Below are 17,768 nucleotides of genomic sequence, written 5' to 3' on the forward strand. Positions count from 1 at the left end.
GCTAGGGTTCACTGTTGGATATGTTTCACTGTTGAATATGTTTCACTGTTACATTAGTTTGAGGTTTTAACCTTTTTTTTTGGACAATTTTCATTGTTTGAACATGCTTCACTTTTTTATATGTTTCACTGCTAGATTAGTGGTTAGTTTCTCTCCTATGGGGCACGTCACCGCCGTTGGAGAGTCTATTAGGGATAATTTGTGCACAACTTATGCTGAAGCTAACGCCCCCCTTTACTGTACCTGTTTTGAATGCAAGGTGTGTAACCTGCCCGTTATTTGAGCTCTGCATACCTGTGCAGGTAGTCAATTCAGGTGCAGCGTCTGTTTGGAAGCGCTGCCATTTCCTTCTGCTGTACAAAACTTAAGTATACTTCAGGCTAGCTGCCTCCAGGGGTGTCAGCTTGCATTCAAATTTTAGAATTTAGATTAGTGTTAGCACATAATTTGCATCTGATTTGTATTCAAGGTGTGTATTTAGCCCCAAGGGGCTAGGCATATCTCTGGAGCTTTCACTTCACTTGCAGCCTGTGAGCGCTGCCCATTGCTTGCTGTCTTCTGAAGTAGTATAATGTGTTTTTTGGTGTATTTTTACATATAACCATGCTGGGTGGGAGAAATATCTCTGTAAATGACACATTTTTGATTTTTTTTTTTTAAACACAATTGTCCATTTACAGAGAGATTTCTCCCACCCAGCATGGGTATGTATAAAAATACACCCCAAAACACATTATACTACTTCTCCTGAATACGGCGATACCACGTGTGACACTTTTTTGCAGCCTAGGTGCGCTAAGGGGCCTAACGTCCTATTCACAGGTCATTTTGAGGCATTTGGATTCTAGACTACTCCTCACGGTTTAGGGCCCCTAAAATGCCAGGGCAGTATAGGAACCCCACAAGTGACACCATTTTAGAAAGAAGACACCCCAAGGTATTCCGTTAGGTGTATGGTGAGTTCATAGAAGAATTTATTTTTTGTCACAAGTTAGTGAAAAATGACACTTTGTGAAAAAAAACAATAAAAATCAATTTCCGCTGTTGACAAAAAATAAAATTTTCTATGAACTCGTCATACACCTAACAGAATACCTTGGGGTGTCTTTTTTCTAAAATGGGGTCACTTGTGGGGTTCCTATACTGCCCTGGCATTTTACGGGCCCAAAACCGTGAGTAGTCTGGAAACCAAATGTCTCAAAATGACTGATCAGGGGTATAAGCATCTGCAAATTTTGATGACAGGTGGTCTATGAGGGGGCAAATTTTTGTGGAACCGGTCATAAGCAGGGTGGCCTCTTAGATGACAGGTTGTATTGGGCCTGATCTGATGGATAGGAGGGTGACAGGAGGTGATTGATGGGTGTCTCAGGGGGTGGTTAGAGGGGAAAATAGATGCAATCAATGCACTGGGGAGGTGATCGGAAGGGGGTCTGAGGGTTTGGCCAAGTGATCAAGAGCCCACACGGGGCAAATTAGGGCCTGATCTGATGGGTAGGTGTGCTAGGGGGTGACAGGGGGTGATTGATAGGTGATCAGTGGGTTATTACAGGGAAGAACAGATGTAAATCATGCACTGGCGAATTGATAAGGGGGGGTCTGAGGGCAATCTGAGCGTGTGGGTGGGTGATTGGGTGCCCGCAAGGGGCAGATTAGGGTCTGATCTGATGGGTAACAGTGAAAGGTGGTGATAGGGGTGATTGATGAGTGATTGATGGGTAATTAGTGGGTGTTTGGTGTAGAGAACAGATGTAAACACTGCACTTGGGAGGTGATCTGATGTCGGATCTGCGGGCGATCTATTGGTGTGGGTGATCAGATTGCCCGCAAGGGGCAGGTTAGGGGCTGATTGATCGGTGGCAGTGACAGGGGGTGATTGACGGGTGATTGGCAGGTGATCAGGGGGGATAGATGCATACAGTACACGGGGGGGGGGGGGGGTCTGGGGAGAATCTGAGGGGTGGGGGGGGTGAACAGGAGGGAGCAGGGGGCAGTTTAGGGTTAAAAAAAATAACGTTGACAGATAGTGACAGGGAGTGATTGATAGGTGATTAGGGGGGTGATTGGGTGCTAACAGTGGTCTGGGGGGTGGGCAGGGGGTGGGGGGGTCTGAGGGGTGCTGTGAGCGATCAGGGGGGGGGGGGGGAATCAGTGTGCTTGGGTGCAAACTAGGGTGGGTGCAGCCTGCCCTGGTGGACCCTCGGACACTGGGACCACCAGGGCAGGAGGCAGCCAGTATAATAGGCTTTGTATATGTTACGGCCAAAACCAGAAATCGGCCAATTCTAGAATAGGCCGGCCGTTTCTAGAACTGGCCGATTTGACATCGGCCAAAGTCCAAAATGCTGGGGATTTCTGACATTGGCCGGCCAGTTCGCAAAGTGGCCAAAGTCAACTGGCCAAAGCCAAAATGTAAAAGTCCCAGGTCCTTTCCAATAGCACGAAAGGCACTCAGAACTTTGTCTTGCTCTGAAAGATACAAAATAGCATAATAACCTTAAGGCTCAGGCATACTATAAACGCTTTTCTAAGAGCTGGCGATTGATTAGCGTTTTCTGAGCGCTTTTTAAAAATGGCTCCCATTCACTGTCACTAAAATTGCTGTAAAAATCGCCACGATTGCTTATGCGTTTTTACGCGTATGCATCCATTTTTTTCTGCGATTTTAATGAAAGTGAATGGGAGCTATTTTTAAAAAGCCTCAGAAAGCGCTAATCAATCGCAAGCTCTTAGAAAAGCGCTTATAGTGTGTCTGAGCCCTTAAAGAAAAAAACATTTGTTACAGCAGATACAAATCCTACAATTAATCTGCAGTGTGACTACTTCCTTCTTTCATGGAAGCAGACATATTAACATCCTGTGTTTACCAATTACATCCCCTAGCCGAACCAGCTGAGACATCAATTTTTAATTGTGATTAGTCACAGATGAGGAGGAATTAGACAGATTAAACTGTAATACATACAGGGTGCAATTCTCTCTGTTTTCCGTTTGTCCTGTGCAAGAGTTCAGGTCCACTTAAATGAGGTGGCAGGGAGCAGCCGAAATGGGAAGGCAGACAGGTGGCAGAGAGATGGTGCATCGTCAGGGAAACAGATGCAGACAAGCCGGGGAGCTGCTGAATGGTAGGGCAGGGAGCCGAACAGCCACGGAGACTGCGAGGAGATGGAAGGGGGCGGGGGCGAGCTGACAGGAGGGGCGGGGACTTAGAACGTTGCAGCTGCAGTGCACATTGGTAGGGGAGACTGAGAGTGGGGAGCCGAACAGCCACGGAGACTGCAAGGAGACGGAAGGGGGGCGGGGGTGAGCTAACAGGAGGGGCGGGGACGGGGAGTCAGAACGTCGGGAAGACAAGCTGCAGTGCTCAGCGGTAGGGGAGACTGAGGGCGGGGAGCTGAACAGCTGGGAAGACTGCGAGGAGACGGAAGGGGGCAGGGGCGAGCTGACAGGAGGCTGCGGGGGGCTCAGCACTTCGGAACTTGGCTGGCCACATCTAGCCAGAATGCGTTCTGGCCGGCCAAAGTCCGCAAAAAGCCTCCGTTTCCTAAACTGGCCGCTTCAGCTGGCCATTTCTAGCTTTGACCGGCCAGAACCCGAAGTGGCCAGACTTCGGGTTCTGGCCGTAACCTATACATTACAAAGCCTATTATACACTGTACGTGCGGCGATCCGGGTGCTAGTAACCCGCCGGCGCTTCTGAACGGCCGGCGGGTTACAGCGCGAGGGGGGCAGAGCCAGTCGCCGGCGGTTGATCGCGTCACGAATGACGCGATCGCCGCATAACCACGCCTGCCTCCGCCGATGGGCGTATTGCGGTCGTTTAGGCTCAGTCTTTGCCGCCGCCCATCGGCTGGGGGCGGTCGGCAAGTGGTTAACCAGTACACTATCCAGCCTGTAGTGTCTGAATTACTCCAGAAACAAGCATGCAGATAATCTTGTCAGATCTGACAATAATGTCAAACACCTGATCTCATGCTTTTTCATGGTCTATGGCTAGCATTATTAGAGGCAGAGGATCAGCAGGACAGCCAAGCAACTGGTATTGCTTAACAAGAAATAATTATAGCAGCCTCCATATCACTCGCCTCAGGTTCACTTTAAGAACCACACTCTCCTATATACAAGCTTGATGGTAAACTTTGCTCATGCATTAATTTATTCTTAAATTTGTCTCTTAATAATTTTAGGCTCAGGAGAATCTAGGAATGGTGATGATTTTCACACTAGTGTCTGCAGTTCAAGATAGACTCAATGAAATAATAGACCAAGTAAAAACTAGAAGACAACAGGAAAAAATAGAGCAAGAAAAGGAGGCAGAGGAAGCAGAGAAGGTAAGTGGCTCTTTGTAATACTGAGATACTGTGTTGTTTATGTGCTGTATAATGTAGAATTTATTCTCAAGTGATTGCAATTTTAAAAGGGACCTGAGGGGAGAGGAATACAGATGCTGCCACATTCATTCTATTTTAAAGAGAATCTCTATAAAAAACAGCCCCTGGGGGTATTTACTTCGGGAGGGGGAAGCCTCTGGATCCTAATGAAGCTTCCCCTGTCCTCTTCACTTTCTGTGGTCCAGTGCTGGCAGCCCCCGAACAGCGGCAATGTAAATATTTACCTCCTCAGCTCCAGGACTCGCACAGTAGTGGCTTTCCAATGGGCCCCGACAGAAATAGCCGAACCTAATCAGGTTCACTCTACTGTGCAGGCGACTTGCACCTGCGCAGCAGAGCAGACCTGATCAGGCTCTGCTATTTCCACTGGAACCCATCAGAAAGTCGCTAATGTGCTTGGTAAATATTGCATGCCACATCAGACATGCATGTCAGCTAAATTTTTGGGGACTGCCAGTGCTGGAACCTGGAGGTTGAAGAGTATTGGGGGTAGCCTCATTAGGATCCATAGGCTTCCCCCTCCCAAAGTACCCCCCAGGGGCTTTTGTTTTGTTACAGATTACTTATAACTGCCAGTTGCCTGGCTGTCATGTTTGGCTTGAGGCACACACCTGCAACAGTTCAGTCTTGAGAGCAAAAAAAAATCCTAAGGAGTGATGCGATAGGCTGTCATTCCTCTTCCTGAACTAAAATAATTTCGGTTGATTCATAAGTGATTAAAATGTTTTCAAATAGTGCATTACTAAACACAAATTGTTACCTGACTTTCCTAGGTACGTTTTCATGGAACACCTGTAACAATTGAAAACTTTCTTAGTTGGAAAGCTAAATTTGAAGCAGAGATTGCTGACTTAAGAAGAAAGAAACAGAAGGAAGACGAACAATCTGGAAAGAGTAAATTAACTGGTAAGAAGTATAGTAGGACATTTTTGTAGCCAGATTGCATTCCCATGTAATGTACTCTATACTGCAGTTTCCTGACCTTATTTAGACAGCTAAGAGGTGACCCGATTTTAACATGTATAAATATATCAGAGGTCAATACAAAAGCTTGGCAGATGAGCTTTTTGTCCCTAGGCTTGTGCAAAGAACAAGGGGATATGATCTGAATATGGATAAAAAAAATGTTTTGCCATCAATTTAGGAAAGGGCTCTTTACAGTGAGTTGTTAAAATGTGGAATGTTTTATCACAGGAAGTAGTTATGACAAAGGGGTTTGGATGCTTTCCTTGCATTGAAGGACATCTGTGGCTATTAGTACTAGTCCATTCCCAGCAAAGTTGATCCAGGGAATTGATCTGACTGCCACCTGAAGTCTGGAAGGATTTTTTTTTTTCGCCTTAAAGGTTATTTGGCCCAGCCTTGTAAGGGTTTTTGTTTGCCTTCCTCTGGATCGACTGGGATATGTTAGGGTGCATTTTTTTTTTCTGGTTGGACTTGATGGATGAATGACTTTTTTGTAACTATCCTCAAGGTCCACTAACCTTACACGTTTTGTAGGGAACCACAAACTTTTACAGTTGGGGTGTAAATTTACAATTTACGCTAATGAGTTTGGGGCAGGTAGCTGATAATAGATTATCAGTAATTTTATATTACCGATATTATACTAAATGTATCCATATACTGGTCGATTTGCCATCAGATTCGACCAACAGATAGATCCCTCTCTGATCGAATCTGATCAGAGAGGGATCGTATGGCTACCTTTACTGCAAACAGATTGAGAACCGATTTCAGCCTGAAACCGTTCACAATCTGTTGTGGCCCCCGGTCACCGCTGCTACGTCTCCGCTCTGGTCTCCAGGGCCGGCATGTTTTACTTCTTCTTCCTGCCCAGCAGGAAGTTTAAACAGTAGAGCGCCCTCTACTGTTTAAACTTCCTGCCGGGCAGGAGGAACTGAAGCATGTCGGAGACCAGCGCGGACACAGAGCAGCGGTGACCGGGGGCAGTCGTGCCGGCGGAGCAGGTAATGTATGCGGGCTCTATTGCGTCGGTCATCGGGTACTCGAACGCCGCTAGCGACGCGCTCCCTACCCGCGGGCGATCGACGGTAATTTTCCGCACGGAGCGATCGACGGGATCGGACGAAATGGATCGAAATTCGGCGTGTTGCGGGAACGATGTGACAGCAGATTCGATCCCAGTGATCGAATCTGCCGTCGATCTGGCGGGAATCGGCCTAGTGTATGGCCAGCTTGATAAGTTGTGTCAAACTCATTCTAATCCTTTCTCTCACGCTAACCTTTCTACTACCGCTACACCTAACACTAGCTCTTGTACTAGCACTACTCACTGCTGCTACACCTACAGTAACCGTTCTGCTACTGCTATTCACTGTTGCTGCACCTACACTAACCTTTCTGCCACTTATTCTGCCACTAACCTTCCAGCCCCCACACCTAACACTTTTCTTCCTGCTTCTACATTAGGGGGTGTGCAAACATTTTAGGCCAGGTGCCATATCACTCACTGGTCTTGATATTGCTAGAGGGCTGAATTAATGAAATTAAACATGTTTGCTGATTGCCCCTAGGTACACTATACCTATTACATTTTGTCAAATAAAACACTTCCATGGGAAATAATCCATATTCCACGTGCAGTTAGTATGTCCCATTCAGTATGCAGGCATACCGCTGTAGGCACAGTGGAGGCTGCTGATCAGTAGCTGCTACTGCTGCTGGTACAGTTACAGCTGATAACCAGTGACTGCTGGCATAGTGGCAGCTGCTAAGGAGTGACTGTTTCTGGCATAGGGGCAGCTGCTACTGGCACAGTGTTGGCTGCCCCTCCCCACTCTTCGCTCATTATGTCAATGCCTCTGTACTGCCTTCCCTCTCCACTGCTCCTCTTCCTTGATCAGGACTCCTGCAGTCATGCTCCAAAGTCCCATACAAATTGCTATAGGACTACAAAAAATGGCGTCTGGAGAAAAATCTATTGACATATTTGGTCAGTTTCTTGTAGTCCTATAGGAATCATTATAGGGCTACTGGCGAGCGGAGGGGAAGGCAGAGCGGCGTCACAAGTTGGCCCCTAGCTCATTACTTCCTGAGAAGGGAGAATTAGACAGAATGTTCTCTATAAACACATACAGGGTGAATTTCTCTGTGATCTCCTTCTCTCCTGTGCAAGATTTCAGGTCCGCTTTCAGTGTGAAGGCTAGAGCCTGTCATGCAAGGCTGTCTTAATGCTGCATGATTGAGGGGCCTCAATCACTTGGGTATACTATATGCCTTTCAGTATAATAACCATAATTATCTCTGTTTAATTTATAGTCTATAATGCCCTCCATGTACAATATGGCCTGGTTCACATTGTTCTCCAATCACGTTCGCTGTTTTTTGGTGCTTTTTTTTCCCCGATTTCTGTGCATTGGATGTTTTTGTTAAAGGGAAGGTTCAGGGAGGGCTGTAAAAAAAAAAAAAAAAAATCAATATCCACTTACCTGGGGCTTCCTCCAGCCCGTGGCAGGCAGGAGGTGCCCTCGCCGCCACTCCGCAGGCTCCCGGTGGTCTCCGGTGGCCGACCCGACCTGGCCAGGCCGGCTGCCAGGTCGGGCTCTTCTGCGCTCCAAGGCCTGGCACTTCTGCGACTGCGCAGTACAGCCCGGCGGACGTCCGATGACGACAGCGCGCCCGCGTGGGACGCAGAAGTGCCAGGCCTTGGAGCGCAGAAGAGCCCGACCTGGCAGCCGGCCTGGCCAGGTCGGGTCGGCCACCGGAGACCACCGGGAGCCTGCGGAGCGGCGGCGAGGGTACCTCCTGCCTGCCACGGGCTGGAGGAAGCCCCAGGTAAGTGGATATTGATTTTTATTTTTGTACAGCCCTCCCTGAACCTTCCCTTTTAAGCGCTTTTGTAGAGCGATTGCGTTTTTTCACTTCCTGTCATCAGTCAAGAAGTGAACTCTTTGATCCGGAAAAGAATAAATACAATGTATTATTAAAAACTCTCATGCAATCGCTGCACAAAGCGATTTTGTGAGCGTTTTGCGTTTATCTATACTTTCCATTGAGGCGGAATCGCCTCAAAAATGGCCCATGTAGTGCTTTTCTGAGCGGATCGGAAGCTAACCGCTCAGATGTGAACTTTCTCATAGAGAATCATTGCACAACCACTTTCAGGGTGATTTTGAAAATCGCCAGCGCTTAAAAGTCAAACGCCCCTATTGTGAACGACCCCTAAGAGTTTGGGTAGAACAAGTAAATGATATCTCTTTGATATTGATGATACTGGTTATCTGGATTATCATAGTGCATCAGTAGATATTTTGTCAGACTTCAGCAGAAACCCAGTGAAATATATGATAAGGATGCCACCATTGCTAGCTGTGTACCATTTGATGCAATATAAAGTTATATGGCTGTTGATCATTAACCGCCATGCACTCCAGCCTGTGCTCGATCAACAAAATAAGAGCACCACTTCCTGCGCCAACAGCAAGAAGCTCATCTAGATGGCAGCTGCAGTAGTGCAGATGTCATCTTCTCCATTTCTCAGAGGTAGATTCATCAAGCTGTACTGCTAAAGCAGCGCAGCTTAATGACAGGAGCGCAAGCTCTGTGCACACAATGCTGCGGTAGTACAGCTGGCGTGCACAGGTAACTTATGTTGGCTGCTCCACTGAATCCGTCCTGACTCCCGGCGGGTCCATTGGCTTTAATGGACGTGATCCAACTTGACAGGCAGCCTATTGCACCAATCAAAGCGCCAGAGCTGCAGCCACCAGGATGCGCTCTATAGGCAGTAGCGGTGTTAGGGAGTCTTGCCCAGGCACTCCTTTACTGAATAGGTGCTGGCTTACTGAATAGGAAGAGCCGAGATTCAAAGCCAGCCCTTAACCAGCACACTATCCAGCCACTACTGCAGCATAGCGTGCTCTGAGCTTGCACTCCTGTCATTAAGCTACAGTGCTGCGTACTCTGAGCTTGCACTCCTGTCATTAAGCTACTCTTGCTTTAGTAGTAGTTTCATAGATTTTTTTTTGTCACAAGTTAGCGGAAAATGACACTTTGTGAAAAAAATAAAAATCAATTTCCGCTAACTTGTGACAAAAAATAAAATCTTCTATGAACTCACCATACTCCTAACAGAGTACCTTGGGGTGTCTTCTTTCTAAAATGGGGTCATTTGTGGGGTTCCTATACTGCCCTGGCATTTTAGGGGCCCTAAACCGTGAGGAGTAGTCTTGAAACCAAATGTCTCAAAATGACCTGTGAAATCATAAAGGTACTCATTGGACTTTGGGCCCCTTAGCGCAGTTAGGGTGCAAAAAAGTGCCACACGTGGTATCGCTGTACTCGGGAGAAGTAGTATGTGTTTTCTCCCACCCAGCATGGGTATATGTAAAAATACACCCCAAAACACATTATACTACTTCTCCTGATTACGGCAATACCACATGTGTGACACTTTTTTGCAGCTTAGGTGCGCTAAGGGGCCCAACGTCCTATTCACAGGTAATTTTGAGGCATTTGGTTTTTAGACTACTCCTCACGGTTTTGGGTCCCTAAAATGCCAGGCCCGTATAGGAACCCCACAAGTGACCCCATTTTAGAAAGAAGACACCCCAAGGTGTATGGTGAGTTCATATTTTTTTTTTTTTTGTCACAAGTTAGTGGAAAATGACACTTTGTGAAAAAAAACAATGAAAATCAATTTCCGCTAACTTTTGACAAAAAATAAAATCTATGAACTCATCATACACCTAACAGAATACCTTGGGGAGTCTTCTTTCTAAAATGGGGTCACTTGTGGGGTTCCTATACGGACCTGGCATTTTAGGGGCCCAAAACCGTGAGGAGTAGTCTAGAAACCAAATGCCTCAAAATGACTGTTCAGGGGTATAAGCATCTGCAAATTTTGAGTGAGGGTTTGGCCGGGTGATCAGAAGCCCGCAGGGGGGCAGATTAGGGCCTGATCTGATGGATAGGAGTGCTAGGGGGTGACAGGAGGTGATTGATGGGTGTCTCAGTGGGTGATTAGAGGGGAGAATAGATACAATCAATGCACTGGGGAGGTGTTTGGAAGGGGGTCTGAGGGGGATTTGAGGGTTTGGGCGAGTGATCAGGAGCCCACACGGGGCAAATTAGGGCCTGATTTGATGGGTAGGTGTGCTAGGGGGTGACAGGAGGTGATTGATGGGTGTCTCTGGGTGTGACTAGAGGGGGGGGGGGGAATAGATGCAAGCAATGTACTGGGGACGTGATCGGGGGTATCTGAGGGCGATCTGAGGGTGTGGGCCGGTCATTAAGTGCCCGCAAGGGGCAAATGAGGGTCTGATCTGATGGGTAGTAGTGACGGGGTGATTGATGGGTAATTAGAGGGGAGAACAGATGTATCTGAGGGTGTGGGCGGGTGATTGGATGCCCGCAAGGGGCAGATTAGGGTCTAATCTGATGGGTAGCAGTGACGGGGTGATTGATAGGTGATCAGCAGGTGATTACAGGGGAGAATATATGCAAGCAGTGCACTGGCGAGTTGATCATAGGGGGTCTGGGGGGCTATTTGAGGGTGTAGCGGGTGATTGGATGCCCGCAAGGGGCAGATTAGGGTCTGATCTGATGGGTAGCAGTGACAGGTGGTTACAAGGTGTTTGATGGGTGATCACTGGGTGATTAGAGGGGAGAGCAGATGTAAACAATGCACTTTCGGAGGTGATCTGAGGGTGGGTCTGCGGGCAATCTGAGGGAGTGGGAGGGTGATCAGGTGCCCACAAGGGGCAGGTTAGGGTCTGAGCTGATGGGTGGCAGTGACAGGGGGTGAGTGATTTGTGATTGACAGGTGATCAGTTGGTGATTGCAGGGGAGAATAGATGTATACAGTACACGGGGGGGGGGGTCTGGGGAGGATCTGAGGGTGTGGTGGGGGTGATCAGGAGCCCCCAGGGGGCAGTTTAGGACCTAATCTAAAAATAGCAGTGACCGATAGTGACAGGGAGTGATTGATGGGTGATTAGGGGAGTGATTGGGTGCAAACGGGTCTGGGGGGTGGGCATGGGGGGATCTGAGGGGTGCTGTGGGGCGATCAGGGGGTAGGGGGGGCAGATCAATGTGCTTGGGTGCAGACAGGGAGGGCTGCAGCCTACCCTGGTGGTCCCTCGATCACTGGGACCACCAGGGCAGGAAGCCGCCTGTATAATACGCTTTGTATACATTATAAAGCGCATTATACGCTTCCATTGCGGTGATTGAGGGGTTAACAACCCGCTGGCGGGGTTGACGTTGTGGGGGGGCGGGAAAAAAGCCTCAGGGGGCCACATTTGGCCTGCGGGCCTTAGTTTGAGGACCACTGCTGTAGTCACTTCCTGACTGAGTCAGCCACTTATATACCTGATATTTAACGCTTTCAGACAGAGAAAGAAAAAAAAGCGAACACCACATAGTTATTAGTGTGCTTGGTACTGTTCATACCAATGTCTGTCTCATGTCACACGGCACTTCGGGTATCCTTGCACAGCACAGACCCCTTTGTCTCTGAACTGAATAGAACATACCCATATGTACTAGCTGTGCTGAGATCTGGATGGAGAAAGAAGCATTGTGATTTTTCTGCAGATGTCATTACTATGTAAGAAAAATCAGTATGATAATTATATGGACAATAATGTGAAGAGGTGTTAACTGTTATAAGGATTTGTATTTAATGTATTCTAAGCAATTACGGTCGATATCCTTATTGTTAAAACTTTTTTTTTTTTTTTTTTTGATTTTGGATGATATTTACGAAAGTCCACTTTTCTCATGCAGGGAAACAGCTATTTGAAACGGATCATAATCTGGACACCTCTGACATTAAATTCTTGGAAGAAGGTGTGTTGTTTTGTGTCTTTTGTTTTTCCTTCTTTACACGTGTAGGCAAGCCTGATGCGTATAATTCTCAGACAGTACAATCAATTGATTGGATGTAAATATCTGCTTGTATTTTACTAGGCACAATCAGGCCAGCTCTGTTTAGTTCAGTTTCTCTCCACCTGCATGCGTAGCACAGTCACACGTGATCCGGGCTGATGAAACACTCCACCACCTGCATGTGTAGCACAGTCACGTGATCCGGCCTCATGGCACGCTCCACCACCTGCATGCGTAGCACAGTCACACATGATCCGGCCTCATGGCACACTCCACCACCTGCATGCGTAGCACAGTCTCACGTGATCCGGGCTGATGGCACACTCCACCACCTGCATGTGTAGCACAGTCGCACGTGATCCGGGCTGATGGCACACTCCACCACCTGCATGTGTAGCACAGTCGCACGTGATCCCGGCTGATGGCACACTCCACCACCTGCATGCGTAGCACAGTCACACGTGATCCCGGCTGATGGCACACTCCACCACCTGCATGCGTAGCACAGTCACACGTGATCCGGCCTCATGGCACACTCCACCACCTGCATGCGTAGCACAGTCACATGTGATCCCGGCTGATGGCACACTCCACCACCTGCATGCGTAGCACAGTCGCAGGTGATCCCGGCTGATGGCACACTCCACCACCTGCATGTGTAGCACAGTCACACGTGATCCGGGCTGATGGCACACGCCACCACCTGCATGCGTAGCACAGTCACACGTGATCCCGGCTGATGGCACACTCCACCACCTGCATGCGTAGCACAGTCACACGTGATGTGGGCTGATGGCACACTCCACCACCTGCATGCGTAGCACAGTCACATGTGATCCCGGCTGATGGCACACTCCACCACCTGCATGTGTAGCACAGTCACACGTGATCCAGGCTGATGGCACACTCCACCTGCATGTGTAGCACAGTCACATGTGATCCGGGCTGATGGCACACTCCACCACCTGCATGCGTAGCACAGTCGCACGGGATCCCGGCTGATGGCACACTCCACCACCTGCATGTGTAGCACAATCGCACGGGATCCCGGCTGATGGCACACTCCACCACCTGCATGCGTAGCACAGTCACACGTGATGCGGGCTGATGGCACACTCCACCACCTGCATGCGTAGCACAGTCACACGTGATGCAGGCTGATGACACACCCCACCACCTGCATGCGTAGCACAGTCACACGTGATCCCAGCTGATGACACACCCCACCACCTGCATGCGTAGCACAGTCACACGTGATGCGGGCTGATGGCACACTCCACCACCTGCATGCGTAGCACAGTCACACGTGATCCCGGCTGATGACACACTCCACCACCTGCATGCGTAGCACAGTCACATGTGATGCGGGCTGATGGCACACTCCACCACCTGCATGCGTAGCACAGTCACATGTGATGCGGGCTGATGACACACCCCACCACCTGCATGCGTAGCACAGTCACACGTGATCCCAGCTGATGACACACCCCACCACCTGCATGCGTAGCACAGTCACACGTGATCCCAGCTGATGACACACCCCACCACCTGCATGCGTAGCACAGTCACACGTGATGCGGGCTGATGGCACACTCCACCACCTGCATGCGTAGCACAGTCACACGTGATCCCGGCTGATGACACACTCCACCACCTGCATGCGTAGCACAGTCACATGTGATGCGGGCTGATGGCACACTCCACCACCTGCATGTGTAGCACAGTCACACGTGATCCTGGCTGATGGCACACTCCACCACCTGCATGCGTAGCACAGTCACACGTGATGCAGGCTAATAACACACTCCACCACCTGCATGCGTAGCACAGTCACACGTGATCCCGGCTGATGACACTCCACCACCTGCATGCGTAGCACAGTCACACGTGATGCAGGCTAATAACACACTCCACCACCTGCATGCGTAGCACAGTCACACGTGATCCCGGCTGATGACACACTCCACCACCTGCATGCGTAGCACAGTCACATGTGATACCGGCTGATGGCACACTCCACCACCTGCATGCGTAGCACAGTCACACGTGATGCGGGCTGATGGCACACTCCACCACTTGCATGCGTAGCACAGTCACACGTGATCCCGGCTGATGGCACACTCCACCACCTGCATGCGTAGCACAGTCACACTTGATGCGGGCTGATAACACACTCCACCACCTGCATGCGTAGCACAGTCACACGTGATCCGGGCTGATGGCACACTCCACCACCTGCATGCGTAGCACAGTCGCACGTGATCCCGGCTGATGGCACACTCCACCACCTGCATGCGTAGCACAGTCACACGTGATCCCGGCTGATGGCACACGCCACCACCTGCATGCGTAGCACAGTCACACGTGATCCGGGCTGATGGCACACTCCACCACCTGCATGCGTAGCACAGTCACACGTGATCCGGGCTGATGGCACACTCCACCACCTGCATGCGTAGCACAGTCACATGTGATCCCGGCTGATGGCACACTCCACCACCTGCATGCGTAGCACAGTCACACATGATTTGGACTGTAACAAGCAGATCTGAGAACCTCAAGTGCTTAGTAGCCATGTTCACAGCCATACAAGCTTTGTGGTTGCTGTTCATTGTGCAGATTAGCACTACAAATTCAGTTAGCCTTACCTGTTCAGTAGGGATGGTCAATGATATGCAAATAATTCTGAGTTGATGCAGGATTATGATAATATATGCATCTTGAAATTGGTGCAGTCTAATTCCACCTTGGCAGGTTTCCATTAGTCCATTTTTAAGCTTTGTAAATTTGCATGCAAAACTTGCACAGGCCTGCATCAAAGCAGAATTATTTGCATCTCAATGACTTTCCCTGCTGCACAGCACTCCTAAGAATGGCACAGTACTTTACTTTGTGGCTGATAAATGCTGTATTGTTTGCTGCTGGGTATCTGTGTGCATCCCCAGTGGCGTGTAGTCAGGTGCGCTAAGATGGTATCTAGGTGTGAACTAATAGGCCACTCCCACTAATGGAGTGTTGCCTCATCCACACCTTGGTGATAGTCTGGAAGGGACCTTCCAGACTATCACCAGGGTGTGGTTGAGGAAACACTCCACATTCCTATTTATTTGTATGGGTTGCCAAGCAACCACATTGCCATCAAAGCTGGCTTATAATGTCTGGATCACTTGAAGGACCTGCACTGATCTGGTTATCTGCTAAAAGGACACTTGAAGTGAGAGGAATATGGAGACTGACATTTTTTTTCCTTTTAAACCATGCAAATTGCCTGGCAGTCCTGCTGATCCTCTGCCTGTAGACCCCGAAATAGCATGCAGTTTAGATGTTTGACTGAGCCACATGCTAGTTTCAGGTGTGCGATTCAGACACTACTGATGCCAGAAAACTCAGGAGGACTGTCAGGCAACTGGCATTGTTTAAATTGAGATCAGCCAGCTTCTGTAGTCCTCTCACTTAATTTATGCCTTAATCCATCTTTTTTTAAAGGGATTTCCATTCCTGAATTTATTTTTTTATAAAGGATTTCCATTGTCCTGAAACTCAATCTTCTTTTGTTGAGGTTACAATTTTAGGTTGAGAACTGCTAAAGCAGTGTTTCTCAAACCTGTCCTCATGACCCACCAACGGAGCATGTCTTGCAGGAAACCTCACCTATGCACAGCTAGGTGGATTCCATGTAGCTGAGACAGTAAATACACCCCCCACTGTGCATAGTTGAGGTTGCGTGCAAAACATGCACTGCTGGGGGATCCCGAGGACGGGTTTGGGAAACACTGTGCTAATATGAGCTGTCTTTTTAGAGGGCCTCCAGGTCTACACTGAGGGCATGTGCGACAATGCATAGCACTGTCTGATAGGTACACACTGATTCTCTGTTCAGTAGTGGGTTGTCACAACACACTGCTGCACGCATTTTGAGCGCAATGCTGAGCTGTCCTATTCAAGCCCTAAAGAAACCTTTTCGCATCATGTCACACTGTGCACAATCTTTATCATACCAGCAGGTGGAGCTCCACAAATAAAAACAACCCTTTTATTTGTAGTGCCACCCACATTGGCTAATTGAATTTTTCTGTGAGTGTGTGTTTCTATGTATTTTTTTAAACCTTATATTTTTTGCTAACCTAAGAACTGTTTCTTTTATTCACAGCTGGTAACAGCGTTGAGGTGGATGAATCCCTGTTCCAGGATTTGGATGATTTAGAATTGGATGATGAAGATGATCCAGATTATAACCCACTTGATTTAGAAAGTGACTAAATGTCATGAATTGAGAACTCTTAGGAAAATAAGGAAGTCACAGTATCTGTGTCTGTAACAAGCATATATCCACGGCTGTTATTTTTTTTAAGTCCTATTTTAATTATTAGGAGAATATTCTTCTGATAACCTTCACAGCTCAGGCTGAATAAAGCGGCTTACCATAAACTGGAACACTTTAATGGCTGGATTAGTAACACCTTGAGCAAAACTATCCCTGTGTTCTATGGTTTTCATTTGCTACTTTTAGAACTGGAGAGCAAGTAGCAGTGTTCTGACTTGTGCTGCATAGTGGTTCTGGGACTGTGGCACTGAACCTATCCCCTGAGTGAACAACATTGGAAGAAGCCAGAAGTCCTGAACCAAAGCTTGTAAATGGGGATTTCCATTAGGTGGCAGATGTCTGTAGCTCTTGCCTGGGTCATATCACTACATAGTGGAGGAAGGGCTGAAACCCACTAGCTGTTTTTTGTAAGCGCTAGCGCAGTGTTTCTCAAACATATCCTTGTGACTCCCCAACGGTGCATGTTTTGCAGGCAACCTGACCTATGCACAGGTGGGGGTAATTAGTGTCTCAGGCGGATTCCATGCAGCTGAAACACTAATTACCCCACCTGTGCATAGGTGAGGTTGCCTGCAGAACATGCACCGTTGGGGAGTGATAAAGACAGGTTTGAGAAACCCTGCGCTAGTGGTTTTGAAAAGCTCTTGCTGATGCAATGCTATGGGGATTTGGTACTTATCCGTTAGCCGGGCACATCCGGCAGGTGGCGCTGTTGATGTTAATTCCAATCATAATTACTTCACGTCAACCTGTGAATGTAAACCGCCGGATGCGCCCGGCTTAAACAGATCAAGCCGCCGGCTTGCTTCGTGTCTCGCTCTTCTCCCCCTCTTGCCCTCTCTCCTATAGAACACTGGGGAGGGGACATGCGTGTCCCCCCAGAGTCGTTCGGCGCAATGCCGCGACGAACGACTCTGGGGGGACACGCATGTCCCCTCCCCAAGGCTCATACGAGAGAGGGCAAGAGGGGGAGGAGAGCGAGACACTCACGAAGCAAGCCGGCGGCTTGATCTGTTTAAGCCGGGCGCATCCGGCAGTTTACATTCACAGGTTGACGTGAAGTAATTATGATTGGAATTAACATCAACAGCGCCACCTGCCGGATGCTAACGGATAAGTACCGGGGATTTTTATAAAATCACATAGCTCAAGTGGGATCACAATCATAATATTACTTTAGCAAGAGCTTTTCAAATCAC

General features: G+C 48.5%; 1 protein-coding gene across 1 annotated transcript in view; it reads left to right on the forward strand.

Annotated features, from left to right (window-relative positions):
• Nucleotides 1-16,679, forward strand: part of RWDD1 (RWD domain containing 1) — a 39,020-nt gene extending 22,341 nt beyond the window's left edge. Inside the window, exons 4-7 of the mRNA XM_068279464.1 lie at nucleotides 4,188-4,331; nucleotides 5,165-5,297; nucleotides 12,144-12,206; nucleotides 16,396-16,679. Of these exons, the coding sequence (XP_068135565.1) occupies nucleotides 4,188-4,331; nucleotides 5,165-5,297; nucleotides 12,144-12,206; nucleotides 16,396-16,505 (450 nt within the window). The 3' untranslated portion in view covers nucleotides 16,506-16,679. The remainder of the gene's footprint in view (nucleotides 1-4,187; nucleotides 4,332-5,164; nucleotides 5,298-12,143; nucleotides 12,207-16,395) is intronic.
• Nucleotides 16,680-17,768: the final 1,089 nt, after the last annotated feature.

Source organism: Hyperolius riggenbachi, chromosome 4, assembly GCF_040937935.1.
Source record: "Hyperolius riggenbachi isolate aHypRig1 chromosome 4, aHypRig1.pri, whole genome shotgun sequence".
Taxonomy (NCBI): Eukaryota; Metazoa; Chordata; class Amphibia; order Anura; family Hyperoliidae; genus Hyperolius; species Hyperolius riggenbachi.